Consider the following 20,511-nt stretch of genomic DNA (forward strand, 5'->3'; position numbering starts at 1 on the left):
GCCCATAAACCAGTGTTTTGGCACCTTGGGGCTCTTCTGCCCTGCCCGCTCTGGTGCATCTGCTGTAAAAACCATCATGAGCACTGGAAAAAGTGACTGATGTCATTTCTTTCTGTCTGGGTCACATGGCATAGGACCAACCTGCCCATTTGTGTCACTTTGATTGTGCTCACTGACCTGTGGACTTGGCCAATGTTCCCTTTTGACTGTCCTTACAAGCACAGCCGGCATATTCACAGGTGCGGCAGCAGGTGTGTCTGTGTCCTTGCGTGTGTCTGTAGCTCATGCAGCTGGCAGAGAACAAGTACAATAAGCACTAGCTCTCAAACTGCCTCTGGTTTCTTGTTGCGGTGGAGCAGGAACAGGACACAGGAGGAAGGACTCAGCCCACTGTGGACCTGCACTGGATATAGCCTGAGGAGGCTGCTGTGATGGCCTGTCCTTCAGACCATGCCCACCCTGGGGACATTCCGGCACATTCCATGGACTCTCAACTAGACCACAGCCTTGGGGCTGGAGGGCCAGCCTCCAGGAAAGGGGGAGGCCCAGGAAAGCACCTCTAGGGAGACTGTGTCTCCTCCGAAAGTGAGATACTATACCAGCAGTGAGGGTTGACAGTTTACATGGCAGTCTGTCTACACCTATGGTCTAAAAAGATTGGATGCACAAGCATGGGTTCCAGGCACACAATCCTGACTCCCACCCGCCCACCTGAGGGCCAGGCCCAGGCCCAAGGCTGACATGGCAGATGCCACAGTGAACTGAAACTGACCTTCTCCCTTGAAATTTACCTGAAATAAAGATACTGGTGCTAAATAAAGTTTTCACTGCAAAAAAAAAAAAAAAAAAAAAAGCCTGTTTATATTAAACTGCATCTGTATCATCCAAGAATATGGATAAGAAAGTCTTAAGTGTTGACTGTCAACTATTATTGGGAAATGGCTTGAGATAGCCATTCAAATAGAATAAAGGAATAGGGGAGTTAGGCGGTAGCGCAGTGGCTTAAGCGCACGTGGTGCAAAGTGCAAAGACCGGCCTAAGGATCCTGGTTCGAGCCCCTGGCTCCCCACCTGCAGGGGAGTCGCTTCACAGGCGGAAAAGCAGGTCTGCAGGTCTCTCCCCCTCTCTGTCTTCCCCTCTTCTCTCCATTTCTCTGTCCTATCTAACAATGACATCAATAACAACAACAACAATAAATACAACAACAATAAAAAAAGACAACAAGGGCAACAAAAGGGAAAATCAATAAATAAAATTTTTAAAAAAGAATAAAGGAATAGGTTTAAAAAATCATACAAGATGCATAATAAAATTTCTAAAAGAATAGAAATCAGGCCAGAAAATAGCTCACTTGCATAGTGCACTGCTTTGCCACATACACACCCAGGTTCAAACCTGGCCCCTACCGCACTCGGTGGTATGGTCTCTTTCTCTCTCTCTCTGCCTCTCTGTCTCAGAAGAAAAGAAAATGCATTTATTAAATCAACTAAAGACTGTTTACTATAGAATACAAGCCACACACAGAAAATGAGAGTGTATTTATATATTTATTGAAACTTTGGAATCGTTAACATTTTAGAGATCACACAAGAAACAAATAGAAAAGACTGGGATATGTGGTGCGGGAGATGGCACAGTAGGTAAAGCACTGGAATCTCAAGCACGAGGTCACAAGTTCAATCCCCGGCAGCATGTGTACCAGAGTGATGTCTGGTTCTATCTCTCCTATCTTTCTAATTAATAAATAAAATCTTTAAAAAGAAAAGACTGGAATATAGCTAGCAGAAATAGAAAAATGAGTGAGTTCTAAGAAAGGAGTAGCTTAGTAGGATAAAAAGCAACAAGGGAATCGAAAAATTAAGAAGTGTCCAATGGACTTGACAACCAGAGTCACTGGTGACTTTGACAAGAACAGTTTGAGACTGTTAAGTACAAAAGCCAATTTACATTAGACATTAGATTAATGAAAGAAAATAGGGAAAACCTTTCAGCATTCCATGGTTCATACATTGCAATGTGCATTGAGTAGCTAATGAGTGTATGTGAGCTATTGGTTCTAAGATTTTAAGACTTTCTTTTTTAAAAAAACTTATTTATTATTGAATAGAGACAGAAATTGATTGAGAAGATAAGGAAAGAGACAGAGAGACATCTGCAGCCCTGCTACACTACTACAGGTGGGAATCAGGGTGTTGAACCCAGGTCCTAACATACTGTAATGTGTGCACTTAACCAGTTGCGCCACTGCCTGGCCCCAGTTGTTGGTTCTAAGAGGAAGGATAGAAACAGAAGTTAAGGTATTGCAAATTTCCCAACTACTATTAAGCCCTGTTAGCTTACAAAGTATTCAGTGCTTGAGGTCAATTAGACATTTCTGCAGCATCAAATGTTTTCTTATCAAAATCGAAGTCTCTCCATCTTGTGTATGGTGTCTGGATTCCAGTTAAAATATCTTCCACCACAAAACCTTGAATTTTTATAAATGGGATCTCAAATGTCTTATATTTCACATGAATCCCCCAGTCATGGTTGCATTTGACACAGAATATCTTTTCTTTCTTCTCAAAACTCCCACAGTTCTCTGGTTTGCTGTGTGATTTGCGTGCAAAGCACTCCTTGAAAGAATTTCCAATCACAGTGTAATGGCATTGCTACAAATAATCAAATAATAAAATCAGCTGTGAGAACCAGTAAGCTACTGTGATTCTTAAAGAAAACTACACAACAAAGCTTGAGATAAGAATAAGTGGGATCCCACTTGTTTGATAGAAACATGGCTAAGAAGGAAATGCAGATTCAACCTGAGAAGACAGCATAACCACAGTGTACAGAACTTGCATTCCAGAGGTCTCAGGTTTGATCTCTGGCACGACCAACAGCCAGAACTGAGTAGTGCTCTATTAAAAAGAGAGAAGGAATGGGAGTCGGGTGGTAGCACGGTGGGTTAAGTGCACATGGCGCAAAGTGCAAGGACCAGTGTAAGAATCCTGGTTCGAGCCCCCGGCTCCCCACCTGCAGGGGAGTCGCTTCACAAGCAGTGAAGCAGGTCTGTCGGTCTCTTTCTCTCCCCTCTGTCTTGCCCTCCTCTCTCCATTTCTCTCTGTCCTACCCAACAATGATGACATCAATAACAACAACAATAATAACTATAACAACAAGGGCAACAAAAGGGAAAATAAATATAAAAAATTTAAAATAAAAAATATTTTAAAAGGAGAAGAAACAAAATAAGGATTTTATCTGAAAGTCAAGGCAGAATTCATACAGCCTTAATCTCAGTCACATGGATACCAGTCACATGGGTAGAAGTGAGGTGTAAGTCATATGATGAGGATCAAGAGGTTTCCAGATAACATAGCTTCCAATAGGAAGTACCCTTCATTAATTCAGAAATAAAAGGGGAGCTTTTTTAGAGGGTGGGGGTGGTTAATGAAGGTCTGTGAAGCCTCTATGAGTTTAACAGGGGCTCTGCCAGGTGTAATCCAAAGGATACAGACCAAACGAAAAAGTTCAACATGGCTCTAGAAAGAGCCAAGGATGAACATGCTCTACAATAAACTTTAATGTAGTCTGAAAAAAAGGCCAATATATATTAATAGAGCTAAAACAAGTATTGTCTAAAGGGCCTATTTTCCAGTAGAAAAAAAAAAGTAGAGTTTAAAGAGACTTTTTTACAGTTAAAGAAGGAAACTCAGGAACTCAGTCTCACCCCTAACATGTTTCTTCCCATGTTGTTGGACTAAATAGAGATTTCAGCATTTTGAAGACCAAGCAGTCTTATTTAACCCATCCTTTGAACTAGCCCAGCCACTCTATCCTCTCCTCCATCAGCAACAATGACATTAAATCTATTTTTTTCCCTTTGGAGATTTTTGTACCATTAAAATTTTAAGAAAAAATTATAAAAGGTTGATTTGAAGATGTCATAGTTTTAAAATAGGGAGATACTGTTTTCATCATAAAAGTGATTTGTATCCCAAAAGAAAGTGTCTATGTGGAATTATACCCCTACTGAAATGTGATTTTGTAAATCACTAATAATTTTTTTAATTTGGAAAACACAAATTAGAGGAAAGATAGGAAAAAATCATACTATATTTCCTTGTCTTTTTTCTGTACAAAAGTTAGCATTTTACTTATTTTTATTTATAGTAATAATGCTGTTGCTGTTATCTCACACCAATATACCATATTTACAATTTTTATTGTGTGAATTTTTTCCGTCATTAGCTTATAAGTTTTTCATTCATTATATTACTTTAAGCTTCATAATCATTTTGCTTAATAAACTTGACTTTGGGATAATTTTAGGTTTGCAGACATCAGAGAATTCCTATATACCTTTTATACAGTTTCCCCAAATGCTAACATATCCAAGCCATGGCAGATTTATAAAATGGTGGCACTTTATTATTAAATAAACTATAGATTTTAATGCTTTTTTTAATGGTATACTTATCTGTTCTAGGATCTGGTCCAACATTGCAGTTTGCATAATCATTGTTTTTAATGATTACATAATATTAAGTGTAGCAAGATTTCAATTATTTTATTATTTTATTATTGACCATGATAACAACAGAAATAGTATTTTTCCATACATTGAACCAAAGTAAATGACTCTGGGGTGAAAGAGCACAAATTAAACATGGACTGGACATGGCGTATTACACCAAAGCAAAGTACTCTGGGGAGGGAGGATAGGAAGAAAACTTTGGGGGCCTATTATATAATGAAATTGTAGGCATATGTCTAAAGCCCTTCGGTTAAAAAAAAGTTTTAAAGGGGGTCAGGTGGTAGCACAGTGGGTTAGGTGCATGTGGCATGAAGTGCAAGGACGGGCATAAGGATCCCGGTTTGAGCCCCCAGCTCCCCACTTGCAGGGGAGTCGTTTCACAAGCAGTGAAGCAGGTCTGCAGGTGTCTATCTTTCTCTCTCCCTCTCTGTCTTCCCCTCCTCTCTTCATTTCTCTCTGTCCTACCCAACAATGATGACATCAATAACAACAATAATAATAACTACAACAATAAAAAGGGCAACAAAAGGGAGGAAAGCAAATTAAAATATAATAATAAAGTTTTAAAAATAAAGTAAAAGTATTTTTCTATAAATGACTTTACCTGTAGAAAGACAGTACTTTTCATTAGCACTAATAAATGACCCAGTGCTCTTTATTAAGAAGACTACTCACCTCCACTACTCTTACATCAGCTGTGCAACATGCAAAGGCTTTGCACTTTCTACAGAGCAGCTTTTTATTTTTCTTATCAGGTTCAGGCTTTGGTTTTTCTGAATTATCCCTGAGAGATTTTTCTTGAACCTGTATCTGATAAACCTGTAGGGAAGGAAAGGGGAGTGGGGGAAGGGACAGAAAGAAGGAAAAAGAAGGAAAGAACTCATGAATATAAAGTATAATTTACACATACACACATAACCATTTGTTCATAACAAACGTCACTTTCCAAGAACATACAGTCCTTTGCTTTATAAAAATTCCAGTGATGACTTGATGTTCTTTCCTAACAATCTCTAGTGAAGATTAACTATAAGCAGATTGTAGACTATGCAGCAATGGGATAGGAAGAAAGCATGCAACCTCCCTCTGCACTTACTATTTGGATATAGCTCAAGAGCTCTGAAACTCTTCCATCTCTCTGAATAGGTGTGCCACTCCAAAGTGTAAATGATTATCCACACATACACACGGGCATATTCCAACACCTGCACAATGTGCTGGGTGGGAGCTGTTCTCTAAAAATTCCAGTTGTCAAGAAATCTGAGGAAGAGACTCTCTTACATTGTTAAGAGTGTATTCCTCAAAAGTAAATACACTGACCAGTGGAATAGAATTGAGAGCCCAGAAATAAACCCCCACACCTATGGTCATCTAATCTTTGACAAAGGGGTCCAGACTATTTAACAGGCAAAGAAGAATCTCTTCAACAAATGGTGTTGTAAAAATTGGGTTGACCCAGGGTAAATGATCCTGTTCTAAGGAATGTTACTCCTTGGTGTTTTGTTGTTCACATGTCGCTAATGATCTTTGAATTAATTAGCTTAGCATATAATTGCAGGTGATAATTATTTAGTAGTGTGAACAGATGAATTCATTTATGCTGTTGCACCTTCACATGTTTAAGTGGTTCTGTTCCTCATTTACTTCAAAAGTCATTATATGTATTCCTTTTTTTAAAAAAATGGGTCAACTTCTAATGCTTTAGTTTTTTTTAACTTTTTTTAACTTATATAATTTTTATTTATAAAATGGATCATTTACCCTGGGTCAATACTCTTAGAGCGATAAAGAATAGGAAAGCTTCCAATGGAGGGTATGGAATACGAAACTCTGGCAGTAGGAGTTCTGTGGAATTGTACCCCTCTTATTCTACAGTCTTGTCAATCAATATTAAATCAATAATAATAATAAAAATAATTGAATCATTTAAACACACAAAAAAAAATCGGGTTGAAATGTGCAGAAAAATGAAAACATTACATTTCACCAGCCACAAAAATAAATTCCAAATAGATCAAGGACCTGGATGTTAGACCAGAAACTATTAAATACTTAGTGGAAAATATTGGCAGCACTCTTTTCCATCTAAATTTTACAGGCATATTCAGTGATACAAATCCAATTGCAAGGAAGATAAAAACAAAAATAAACCAATTGCACTAAATGAAATTTAAAAACTTCTGCACAACAAAAAAAATCACCACCCAAACAAAAGGACTCCTCACAGAATGAGAGATCTTTGCATGCCATACATCAGACAAAAGGCTAATAACCAAAATATATAAAGAGCTCACCAAAATCAGCAACAAAACAAAGGACTCCATCCCAAAATGGGGAGAGGATATGAACAGAATATTCACAACAGAAGAGATTCAATAATATATCAGACATATGAAAAAAATGCTCTAAATCTTCGGTTGTCAGAGAAATGCAAATAAAGACAGCAATGAGATACCACTTCACTCTTTTGAGGATGTTACACATCAGAAACCATAGCAACAACAAATGCTGGAGAAGTTGTGAGGGCAAAGGTACCTTCCTCCACTGTTGGTGGGAATATAAATTGGCCCAACCCCTATGGAGAGCAGTCTGGAGAACTCACAAGGCTAGATGTGAACCTTCCCTATGACCCTGCAATTCCTCTCCCGGGAATATATCCTAAAGAACCAAACACATGCATCCAAAAACATTTGTGTATATCTATGTTCATAGCATCACACTTTTAAATTTTTTCTTTATTAGGGGATTAATGGCTTACAGTCGACAGTAAAATACAATAGTTTGCACATGCATAACATTTCCCAGTTTTCCACATAACAATTCAACCCCCATCAAAATGTAATACTACTTAGCTATTAAAAATGATGATGTCACCTTCTTTACCTCATCTTGGATAGAGCTTGAAAGAATCATGTTTAGTGAGATAAGCCACAAAGAGAAAGATAAATATGGGATGATCTCACTCAGACAGAAGTTGAAAAATAAGAACAGAAGGGAAAACACAAAGTAGAACTTGGACTGAATTTGGTGTATTATACCAAAGTAAAGGACCTAGGAGTGGGAGGGGGTGTTCAGTTCATGGAGTGTGACGATGAAGGACCTAGGTGAGGGGGGGAGTAGAGTGTTATGCAGAAAACTGAGAAATGTTACACATGTACCAACTGCTGTATTTATTGTCAACTATACACCATTAATCCCCTTGATTAAAAACATTTTTTAAAAAGTAGATTCATAAAGATTGTTGTGACATAGCATGTAAATAGGATTTGGGTGTGTGATTAGCATATGGCTGAAGCCTACAAGTGTAGTATGAACATACGCAAACCCACAAGGGATTGTGGGTGCTAATAACTGATTTAAGCAAGCCCAAGGCAGAAGTCAGTGGTTTTCTTTCCTGTGCTCAGTGCTTCCAGTTCCCTGCTTTCCTGTGCTATCATGGCCACTCCTTCTAGAACTTGTACATGTGTAGCTGAACTAACATGTGTATCTGTAACTAACTTATGGATTCATGGGCCAGGCCTATCCAATCTCAGCCAATATTTGCTCTTTGCAGTACCTAATAATCACTATGTAATTACAGAAGCCAGACCTCCTACCTTCTGCTCCCCTTAAAGATCTTTGGTCCAGACTCCCGGAGGGAAAAAGAATAGGGAAGCTTTCAATGGAGGAGATGGGTTACAGAACTCTGGTGGTGGGAACTGATAGAATTGTACCCCTCTTATCCCACAATCTTGTTGATCATTATTAAATTACTAATACAAAATTAAAATTAAAAAGGTGCACTTTGGGGCTGGACAGTGTCACACTAGAACCTGGGTTCAAGCCCCCAGATTCCACCTGCAGGGGAAGCTTCACAAGTGTTGATGCAGTACTGTAGCTTGCTTAATATATCTCACTCATTAAAAAAAGTAATAATACACAGCAAAATCATAGTCTCTATTTGCTACTTATGGTCAAATTCTCAAAGAGTAACACAGATGAAAAGGCTTACCCGTTTTCATTAACTTTTTATAAGAGAGAACGAGGGAAAGAACCAGGAGCCTCAGGCATACAAATCCTGCACTCTGCCAGCTGAACTATTCCCCTGTTTCTGTTGTTGTCATTATTGGGGCTTCACTGCTCCTGGCAAACTTTTTCATATAGAGATATAGAAATAGATGCCGATATATAAATAGGTGTGGGTGGGAAGGCACCACAGCACCAAAGCTTCCTCCAAAGCAATGGGAGCCAGGCTCGAACCTGGCCAAGCAGGTGCACTATCCAGGTAAGCTATTTCACCGGCACTGCTTACCGTTTCTTTAAATACAGCATCATCCAGTTTCTGAAGGTATAAAATAGCTTCATTCATCATTTTTTCTTTGCATATATTCATGTCTTCCTTTTCAATGACCTCATCATTACTAGTCAAAAGATAGCACTTGCTGCCTTTTGCTCTTCCTCTGCCTATCAGAAAACAAATATTTTACTTAATGTCCTTGACATAAAACACTGGCAAAACTGAAGCTATATTAACAAGGGGATTCAACTTTGGTTCGCTGAATTCCACTTTCAGGGAAGATGAGCTGTTAGAGCACAAATTCAAATGCAAGTGTGCACCGTTAGTCACAAGAATAAATGAGGAGTTACCCTTAGACTGATTTCAAATTTGGATAAGACAGTCACATTGCCAGAAACACTGCTTTAAAAATAATGGGGGAGGCAGGGACAAGTGGTGGCACACCTGGTAGAGTGTACATGTTACAACATCAAGAACCCATGTTCTAGCTCCAGGTCCCCACCTGCAGGAAAGAAGCTTCATGAATGGCAAAACAGCATTGCAAGTGTTTCTCTCCCTATCTTCCTCTTCCCTCTCAGTTTCTCTGTCTCTATCCTAAATATTTAGTATCAATAATAAAATTATCAAAAAAGGTAACATAAGTAGTATAGCTATTTTAAAATATGGGCATTTGTAGCAACAACTGTAATATAAACCACTAATCCCCTCCCAATAAAGTGGGGGGGATAAAAAGAAATATGGGCATTCAAAAAATGATATTGTTGGAAGAAACAGAAACAAACAATATGGAGGCAAAGGGAAGAGGTAAAGTAAAATCACCATCAGTAATAACACACAAGCAACTTGTTCAACAATGAAATTATGATGAAATCATATTGGTTGAAATGAATAATGAAAAAATGATAAAGAGTGCTAGGCCAGGTAATGGTGTACTCAGCTTAATGTACACTTTATAATGTGAGAGGACCAGGGTTTGAACCCCTGCTTCTCACATGCAGATGGTGAAGCAGTCTTCAGGTGTCTCTCTTTCTCTCTCCCTGACTATCCCCTCTCAATTTCTCTCTGTCCTATCAAAAAAAAAAAAAAAGCAAGGAAAATGGTTCCCGGAGTGGTGGATTCATTGTGCAGGCAGCAAGCCCCAGCAATAACCTTGGTGCCCATAAAAAAAATAAAAGCAGGGGCCGGGTGGTGGTGCACCTGGTTGAGCACATGTTACAATGCTCGAGGTCCTAGCTTTAAGCCACTGGTCCCTACCTAATGGAAGTGGTAAAGCAGGGCTGCAGGTGTCTCTCTTATCTCTCTTTCTCCCTGTCTCCCCCTTCTCTCTCAATTTCTGGCTGTTTCTATCTAATAAATAAATAAAGATAATTAAAATTTTTTAAAGAAAAATAATTCATTTAAAAATATACTTAAAAATAAGTGATGAGTGGCAAGTTAAACTTGTAATGATACATGCTGGATTCTGAAAACTTTAGACATCAGGTAATTTAGGGACAGGTGAGGTTCTATAGAGAAAAGTGATATGCTCAGAGATGGTTTTCAGGAAATGCAAAGTAGCATAATGTTATGGAAACTAGTAATAAGGAAAAGAGAATAGGAGACTATTTCAAGTGAAGCAAAAGGACTCCAACAGGTTTCTTTTTAAAATATAGGGGGTAGACCAGAACAGTAAGTACAGCCAGGAAAGGCCCACCCATTAACTGCCAATGCCTCAATCCAAGTTGGAATTCTCCTTCCATAAATATGTCAGTTAATGCAAGTCAAGTAATTAGTATTCATTGTGAATAAGGATCAAAACAGGATTATGTGGGGATCCAGTGGTAGCGAAACAGGTTAAGTGCACATGGTGCAAAGCCCAAGGATCGGTGTAAGGATCCCGGTTCCAGCCCCTGGCTCCCCACCTGCAAGGGGGTAGCCTCACAAGCGGTGAAGCAGGTCTGCAGGTGTCTATCTTTCTCCCCCACTCTCTGTCTTCCCTTCCTCTTTTGGTTTCTCTCTGTCCTACCCAACAATAACAACAACAGCAAAATAGGGGGGGAAATGGCCGCCAGGCACAGTGGTTTCGGAGTGCAGGCATCCGAGCCCCAGCAATAACCCTAGAGGCCAAAAATAAATAAAAAGGATATGTGCCATTGGAGAAAACAGCACCCCCTCCCCATCCTAACCAAGTAAATGGAAGTCATTTTTAGGACTAATGATCCCAGAACTCCCTGTGTTTCTGGTCACACACTCATCAGGTTTGGTAAAGAAAGTAGGTTAGAATTAGAGACACCTTCACAACTCAGACAAATGGAGTCACTGAGAAATGATGTCAAAGATTCTCTCACCTCTAGTTTGGATCATTTTGATGACATTTCCCACATATTCATACAAGATGACTAGATTGCACTGAGCAATATCAATGCCTTCATCAGCAACTGATGTGGCGATCAGAATCTTATTATTGTCATTGGTTCTAAATGTATCCAATGCAGACTTCTGTGCTGGGAGCGTCATCCCTGTGTCAGAATGAGTGGACATTATACAATTAATGGAAGAGGGAATTTCCACCTAAAAGGAAGCTATTAATTGTGAAATGTTTATTATATAATCAGTACTATGATAAGTGCTTTGTACTAATGAATTCATAACAGCCCTAAGCAGTAGAGCCTATTCTCCTTACCTTTGCTTTAGAGAAGTGATTGGAGGTGATGTCTAACAAAGTGGGCTCTGTCACAAGATCATCTGAATTCAAATCCCAGTTGTGGAACTTACTAGCTATGTGGCTTAAATCGTATCACCTCAAAACAAAATACTGTTTTTTGTTTTGTTTTGTTTTGTTTTTGCAAAAAACATCAACAGTGCTAGAAGTGCTAATCATAGCACTTCTGCATATGTATAGGAATTTTAAGCTAGCAAAACATTTTCATATTTATTTATTAACTGTAACTTGACAAAACCCTTTGAGGTTAATGTGACAAATGTTCTAATTACCCTTTACAAATGCAGACTTGAAGTTTTGAAGCTTTGTACTTTCAGTGTAGTCTAGAACTCTAATAGTGTACCATTTTCCTAAATAAAACAACAGAAGTAGAATGGCCTAAATAAGGCATCATAGTTCTCTAATCAGACATTTATTACTTAAGCCTAAACATCCTCCTTTCCTACCCCTTACTTCACTTCCTTCAATCACTCTTATCTACTCAATTAACTATACAAAAGGAAGTAAGAAATATCCTCTCACTTTTTAAAATCTCTTCTGACAGAGCACCTGCATTATTGTTACCCCCTTGATAAACTTCAGAAGAAACACTAGACAACTTATTAGGAGTTATACTGGCAAAACTACATATCAAGCAAAGGACGACTATTGTCCCTATGAGAACCTTTATTTGAATCACCAAACAAGTGAATGCAGAAAAAGACCTCCATTAAAAACCTAGATATATATATCCTAGGTCTATTTTCTCCTAAACTTTAGGCCAGATCCCATAAACCTAGCTCTGGTTTGGATACAACAAAGGACACCCAGTGCTTATACAACTGGGAAAAAGTCTAAGATTGTCAAATAAAGAAGTGATTACAAAAGCTGGATAAGAGCAAGAGACTGGCTCACTTAACGATGGCCATTTTGACCACTATAAGGTCACCACATCATCCAAGGTCTTAGCAGAGAATCCTTGGTTTCCCCTATAGATAATATGGGCCTAGACCTCTGATAGATCCTTCTCTCTACCAGCATTGGTCATACCCATTGGGAAAGTCATTATAAGCCCTTTTGTAGGCTTCTTCAGGACCATATCCTCACTATGAGATATTAATGTTAGGGAATGCCCCACTTGCTGAAGGAAGGCTGGATCATTCTACTCTGCCACTTGAGGAAGATGGGTTCTGAAGTGAATGCAAAATGTTCCCAGCTGTGACTATGGTCTGTGAGCTCAGTCTGACAGGAAGTCGGAGACTGTACAGGCTCCAGTGCTAAATATGAATGGTTATGAGCTCTGGTAAGATCATTGTAGTAAATAGTTAATTGCATTTATATAGCTTCTTCAAGTTTTCAAGTAACTCTGTCTAATCCTGCTTTCTAGTTCTGCTCTCAACTTTGACACAATCTTCCAGACAATATTTCTGGTCCACCCCTATGTTAGCTATCAATCTCAAGTAAAGATTATTAAGACAAGAACTAACAGGAGGTATAGCCATGGGCATACCTCTCTGGACAGACAACCTCACCAATGTTTCCTGTAACCACACATCTCCAGAGCCCCAAAAGGGAAAGACAGAAATAGGCTGGGGGTATAGATCGACCTGCCAACATCCATATTGAGCAGAGAAGAAATTTCAGAAGCCAGACCTTCCACCTTCTGCACCCCATAAAGAATTTTGCAGAAATTTCTTTACCCAGAAGGGTAAAGAATAGGGAAGCTTCCAATGGAGAGGGTGGGACACAGAACTCTGGTGATGGGAACTATGTGGAATTTTATGCCTTTTATCTTACAATCTTGTTAATCATTACTAAATCACTAATAAAAATATTTTTTAAAAGATTATTAAGACATAGGCTCCTAGGAACATAACTTTTTCTTTAACCAGAGCCCTAATCAGCTCTGATTTTTGGTGGTATGGAGGGACTGAACCTAGGACTTCAGTCATGAGAGTCTTTTTGGATAACCATCATGCTATGCACCTGGAACATTTCTAAAATAGACTTCCTGGCTTCCTTCTACCCTAAGGTCCCTAACTTTCATTTGCACTATTCCCACTTTATGGTTGCCACTTATTAAATATTTTGTCCTGCTTTCCATCTTACTGCATTTCAGCCACCAAATTGCAGATGCTGCCATGATTCCATTCTGATTTCCCTGGGCAGACAACCTCACCAATGTGTCTTGGAACCTCACATCTCCAGAGCCCTTCCCCACTAGGGAAAGCTAGAAACAGGCTGGGGGTGTGAATCAACCTCCCAATACCCATGTCCAGCAGAGAAGCCATTGCAGAAGTTAGAAATCCCACCTTCTGTACCCTCAAAAAAATTTGGTCCATACTCCCAGAGGGATAAACAATAGGGAAGTTTCCAATGGAGGGTATGGGAAGAATTCTGGTGGTGGCAACTGTTGAGAATTACACCCCTATTACAATTATACTCTTTACAATCTTGTAAATCATATTAAATCACCAATAAAAAATACAACATTTTAAAAAATAAAACAATTTGAGACTTTTGGACTATAAAGACAATTAGTGGTTACCACAAGGTAAGGGTGAAGGCTTATCACAAGGGATAGGGAGTGGGGTATAAAATATGACAAAACAACACACGTTGACTTCCAATGGCACATAACAAAGACCTATATGTTATAATACAATTATAGTATAAGAAAAAGAAAGAAGTACACAAATCTCAATGAGTAATACACTGAGAGGAGAAAGAATTTTAGTGCTTTCAGGAACTGGGCGGTAGCACAGCAGGTTAAGCACATGTGGCGCAAAGCGCAAGGACCAGCATAAGGATTCTGGTTCGAGCCCCCAGCTCCCCACCTGCAGGGAAGTTCCTTCACAGGTGGTGAAGCAGGTCTGCAGGTGTCTATCTCTCTCTCCCACTCTGTCTTCCCCATCTCTCTCCATTTCTCTTGTCCTATCTAACAATGACATTAATAACACAAGAAAAGTACAACAACAATAAAAAACAAGGGCAACAAAAGGGAAAATAAAGTTTTTAAAAAATTTAAAAAAAAGAATTTTAGTGCTTTCAAAATTGACAGAATTTGTAAAATTTCTATTTTCCCTAGTATATTGATAATCAAAATCTTTTTTTAAAAGGTTTTCATCTGTTATAACAATATAAATGTAACAAATACCTATGGTCTGACTTGTTTTGGAACGACCAGTCAGTATGCCAGGTTTTAGAAAGCTGAGTTGAGAATTTCCTTCAATCCATTTCTTTAAAGCCTGAAAATAAAAGAACAATGATTAAACTACTTATAATCCGTCTGATTAATTCTATATTGAAATATATTTAAAAAAAAGAAAAGTTTAATATTTAAGTTAGTATACAGTATTGAAAAGCCTGAGGGGCAAAGCTTCTTGTAAGTTAATGCAAGGCAATAAAAAGCTACAATGACATAGGTCTTTATGATCAGATGTGATTTAATCACCAAGATATTTATAACTGAAGAAAACAAAGTTCAGAATAGGAGATGTGCAAAATTAATAAGTGAGTTTACCAAGATTTCAGTAGACGAGAGCAATATATAGAAAGTCTTATTTCTATATACCAGCAAAAACTAGGTAAAAAGCACGATTTATAATAACATTTAAAAATTAGTAAGGTGAATCTATATATGCAGAATTGGTATGATGAAAACATCAAAGCACTGCTCAAAAAAACCAAAGAAGATGGAGTAGGTGGCCTTCAAGGTAGCCCTAATGATCTCCACCTAGTGGTATTCAGATTCTTGTATAATTTCCTCCTCCTGAGACTGAATCAGATTCATTGTAACTTGTTTCTAATAAATGAAATATGGTAGGCATGTGGGGCCTCACTTCCAAGTTATAAAATAACTGACCTCTATATTGGGCATTCTCTCTCAGCCTCTCCTAGACTACTTTTTTAGGGGAAGCCAGCTGCCAGATCATAAGGCAATACTGTGCAGAGTCCCACTGACTGAACTTAGAAGCACTTCTTCAGAGGCCTGGCAATGGCCACTTAGGTGAGGCTGTAAATTTGCCCTCCCACATCAAACCTGAGATGACTATAGTCATGGCCAATACCTTAATTGCAGTTTCATGAAAGACCCCCAAGGCAGATACACCCAGTTGTTTCTAGATTCCTAATTCACACATAATATTTGTTTCTCCAGTAGATAAGTTTTGAGGTAAATTTGTTATCAACAACAGAAGACTAACACAGAAGTTCTATATTAATGAAGACATCTCCTTTGGTTATAGATTGGAAAGCCAATATTGCTAGTACATGAATTCTCCTCAATTATTTTATCTTTAGATTAAAACAACCCCCAATAAAATTCCAACAGACTTTTTCATAGCTGTGGACAAGCTGACCCCAATATATATAAATATGGAAAGGCAAAGTAAGATAGCTAAAATAAATCTGAAAACAATTTACAAAGAGGGTTCACTGCATTGATTTTCAGATTTACTATAAAACTACAGCAGTCAACACTGAGTCCATTGGGACAAACTATAGATGAACAGAACTGAACAGAGAATCCAGAAGTAGATTCACATAAATACAGTAAAATGATTTATGAAAAAGGCATCCCAATGGAGAAAGGACAGTATGTTCAACATATAATGATGGAACAAATGAAAGTTCTCATACAAAAAAAAAAACCAAAAACATGCACATCTAAACCCATAGCTCAAAATGGATGACAGACATAAATGGAAAATTTTTAAAAAGTAAAACTATAACATTTCTAGAAAATAGCATAGGATAATCTCTGTGACTTTGGGTAAGCAAAGGGTTCTCATTACAACACCAAAAGCATAATCCACACACACACACAGAGAAAAAGATAAATTGGACTTTGTTAGAGGTTAATATATTCAATCGGTAAGATCCTGCAAAAAGAATGAAAATTCTCTGTGTGTGTCTCTCTCTCTCTTTTTTTTTTTTTTTTGCCTCCAGAGTTATCGCAGAGGCTCAGTTCCTGCACTATGAATCTACTGCTCCTAGAGGCCATTTTTTCCCCATCTTTGTTGCCCTTGTTATTGTTATTATTGTTACTGTTGTTGGATAAGACAGAGAGAAATTGAGAGAGGAAGGGAAGGCAGAGGGGGTAGATAAAGATGGACACCTGCAGACCTGCTTCACCTCTTGTTTAGGGACCGCCTCTGTGGGGAGCTGGGGGCTCAAACTGGGATCCTTATGCCGGTCTGTATGCTTTGCGTCATGTGCACCTAACCCTCTGTGCTACCACCCAGCCCCCGAATGAAAATTCTTGTCAAAAACCAGAGGAACATATCTGCAAATTATGTTCTGAGAGAGTTAGACTATGAAAAAAAAAAATCACAAACTCAATAAGATGATAAAAAAAAAACCTCCAATTAGACACACTTTAAAATAGGCAAAAGGAAAAAGTAGGCAAAAGATTTGAATAGACACTTCACCAAATAAGATATTTGAACATTAGTATTTGAACTAATATTTTGACTAACAAATATATTTCAAAAATGTTTAACCATACTAGTCATAAATGAAATTGTAGTAGAATAGTTTACAGAATGGCAAAAATTGGTATTATTTTTAATGTTCTGGAGCAAACACAGGACCTTATGCATACACAATGCATCTGAGGTTCTTCCCTGGCCCAATTTTTATTTTAAGAGACAAAGATAAAAGGAGAGACAGAAAGTTTCTAAACAATTGGGAGAAAGTCTAAGGTCATCAAACAAAGAGAGGACTACAAAAGTTGGATAAGGGCAAGAGACAGATTCACTTAATAATGACCCTTTTGGTCAATATCACACCACCTCACCATCTGGAGCCATAGTCAGGGTGAGGGAATCCTTGGATTCCCACATAAATATGATGGGCCTAGACCTCCAATGGATCCCTCTCTGCACCACCACTGGTCATTTCTATCAGGAATGTCATCACAAGCCCTTTTGTGGGCCCTTTCAGGACCTTGTCCTCACCACAAAGCAGCTACGGTAGGGACCACCTCAGTCTCTGAACAGAGGCTGAGGTATTCTGCCCTGACACTCCAGGCAAATTGGTCCTGAAAAGGGTGCAACCTGCAGTGTTCCCAGCTGTGACCATTAACTGTGAGCTCAGACCAATAGGGACTTAGAGACTGCACAGGCTCTGGTGCTAAATATAAATATATATAGGTCCTGGATCAGGTGGCTAGAGGTAAACAGTTAATTCTAGCCACTGAATATTTTCAAGAATGGAAGTTATTCTCTTCCCTAATCCAACTCACTAGCCCTTTTCTCTACTCTGACAACATTTTCTTAATGTTTTTATCCAACTTCAAGCTAGCTATCAAACTCAAGTAAAAACTACCTTAGTTGTGGGCCCCTAGAAACATGCTTAAAATGGACTTCTGAGCTTTCTTCCTGCCTAAAATTTCTAATCTCATCTGTTCTATTCCTACTTTCTGATTCCTATTCATTAACCTTTTTGTCTCACTTATGTCCTGCCACCTTCCAGGCACCAAGTTGCAGATGCTACCATGATTCTACCCTGATTTCTCTGAGCAGATGACCTCATCAATGTGTCCTAGAACCTCACCTCTCCATAGCCCTACCCCACAAGGGAAAGATAGAAACAGGCTGGGGGTATGAATTGACCTGCCAATGCCTAAATGCAGCGGAGAAGCAATTACAGAAGCCATAACTCCTATCTTCTTCACCCCATAAATAACATTGATGCATACTCCCAGTGGGGGTGAAGTGATAGAAAGTAGAGGGTAAGAGAGCTCTGTACTTCAGTTCCATCAGGTCCCAGAGAGAGATGACGAAAAGGGGAGAGATATTTGGATGTAGTAAGAGGGTTATTTGTGACTTGGAGGGGAAGAGAGAATTGGACCTAGTAGAAAAAGGGGGCAATTATGTACAAATATAGACAGATAGTTGTAGAGATGACAGCCCATGTCTGCAACCTTGGGAGAACCACAGTGATTTGCTATGGAGGGACATAGGATTCAGAACTCTGGTGGTGGGAACAGGGTGGAATTAGACTCCTGTTGATGTGTAATTTTCTAAATCAATATTGACTCCCTAATAAAAAATGAAAAAGAGATAGCACAGCTCTGTTCCACCATTAATGGAGCTCCATCCCTTTTGGTCCTTAATGCTTTTTACATCAGATCTAGCACCTCAGACATATGTTCTACTGTTGAGCTACCCCTGGCCAAAATGGCAAAAGGTTTTTTTGTTCGTTTGTTTGTTTTTTAGTTGATAAAAAAAAATAAGCACTAAAGCATAAATTCTGAAAGCATTTTCTCTATAGGTATCAGTACTTTCAGACTACGATAATTATGAAAATAATGCATTAGCAAAAGGATAAACAACAGAATTAGAACAACTAGAAGCCAGAAACAGAACCATAAATGTGCAAATGGTTGATTACAGAGTAGTGAGGAAAGGATAATCTTTCCAACAAGAGGTACTGGGTCAATTTGTCATCCACAAGGAAAAGGAAACTTACATTCACAAGTGCTCTGGTTTTCACAAAGAGAATGGTTCTTGTGTCTGGCTTCAAATGGTACTCCTCTAGTAAGATGAAGCAGAGGTCTCTAAGTTTAGGGTTCTCGTTGCTGGGATCCATGGAAACCATTTCTAGTTCAGGCAATTTTTCTGCAAAAGGAGGACATTTTATAAATTATATAAATTCCAGACATATAGAACAAATTGTGATCTTTAACTACAGTTCATACAATTAATATCTAATCTAATCTTTTCTTTTTTTTTTAAGATTTATTAGCAAAAGAAGCAAGAGAACCAGAGAATTTGTTATTCTGGCACAATCCAACTTGGGGCCTCATGATATTATAATTGCAGGTTGTACATTCTACCTACAATGCCACCTCCAGGGACACTTTTTAAAAAACATCTATTATTATTATTATTATTATTATTATTATTAATTATTCCTCTAGGATTACCACTGGGGCTCAGTGCCAGCACTATAAATCCACTGCTCCTGGTGGTCATTTTTTCTATTTTATTAGCTAGGACAGAGAGAAATTGAGAGAGAAGGGGGAGACAGAGAGGGAGAAAGAATAATAGACACCTGCAGACCAGCTTAGAGAGAGACCAGAATACTACTCTAGTACATATTACACTGGGGATCTAGCCAAGAGTCTCAAGCAGCTGAGCTATTTTCTGGTCATCAATCTCTCAAACTCTGACCAGAACTGTATGAGTATTAACCAGTGTTTGAATGTACACATGGGTAAATACACATACCTCTATCCAGAAAGTTGGTTGTTGGCAACGTAACCCACTGCTGTAACTTTGTATATCACTGGGTTACACATATGTATAGTAAAAAATGACCATTAATTACCTTCTGGAAAATGGATTTGAGAAAGAACATTTTATTTAACATTTTCCTGTATTTTTTTTCTTAATAAAACAATGGAAGAGGTATTTATCTTCCTTCTCAGCAAATGCCACTCACCTTCAAATCTCCTTGTGAGATCTTGTTCAATCTCATCAAATCCTGCTGCTCGGACCTCATTGAAGAAATCTGTCAAGTAATCCAGGGCATCCTTTATGCGTGCATCTTCATAGATAATGAGAGCATCATTATATTTCTGTTTAAAATAAAAACTGAACTTCAGTATGTTGCTAATGTCTAACATATTAGCTGCATTTAAGTTCAATTTGCTATACTTAACAAAGAATTAATTTTCAGAATAAGCTTTTCTTAAATCTACTCCAACTTAGTTTTCTTCCCCCCAATGGCAACTTAGTTTTTAATATGAACAGTCTGTAACAGAATTATAGTAAAATCTTTGAACAAAATTTTATTTTTAAAAAATTCTGTTAGCTATAATTTTATTTACTTAGTTATTGTCCATCTCCAGAGCTTCACTGCACCAGACTGACTTTTTCAGATAAAAAGAGTGTAATAGAGGGGCTGGGGGAGCATAGTTCACAGCACAGAAGCTTCCTTCAATACAGTGGGGGCAGGGTTTGAATCTGGGTCACACATAGCAGAGCAGCACACTATCCAAGTGAACTATATTGCTGGCCTGTTAGCTAT

General features: G+C 38.4%; 1 protein-coding gene across 1 annotated transcript in view; it reads right to left on the reverse strand.

Moving 5' to 3' along the window:
* Window positions 1-1,528: 1,528 nt before the first annotated feature.
* Window positions 1,529-20,511, reverse strand: part of RIGI (RNA sensor RIG-I) — a 46,874-nt gene continuing 27,891 nt past the window's right edge. Inside the window, exons 12-18 of the mRNA XM_016191771.2 lie at window positions 19,924-20,059; window positions 18,949-19,097; window positions 14,630-14,720; window positions 11,120-11,290; window positions 8,808-8,959; window positions 5,192-5,335; window positions 1,529-2,651 (exon numbers count right to left, since the gene is read on the reverse strand). Coding sequence (XP_016047257.1) covers window positions 2,361-2,651; window positions 5,192-5,335; window positions 8,808-8,959; window positions 11,120-11,290; window positions 14,630-14,720; window positions 18,949-19,097; window positions 19,924-20,059 — 1,134 coding nt within the window. The 3' untranslated portion in view covers window positions 1,529-2,360. The remainder of the gene's footprint in view (window positions 2,652-5,191; window positions 5,336-8,807; window positions 8,960-11,119; window positions 11,291-14,629; window positions 14,721-18,948; window positions 19,098-19,923; window positions 20,060-20,511) is intronic.

Source organism: Erinaceus europaeus, chromosome 10 (assembly GCF_950295315.1).
Source record: "Erinaceus europaeus chromosome 10, mEriEur2.1, whole genome shotgun sequence".
In the NCBI taxonomy this organism is placed as follows: domain Eukaryota; kingdom Metazoa; phylum Chordata; class Mammalia; order Eulipotyphla; family Erinaceidae; genus Erinaceus; species Erinaceus europaeus.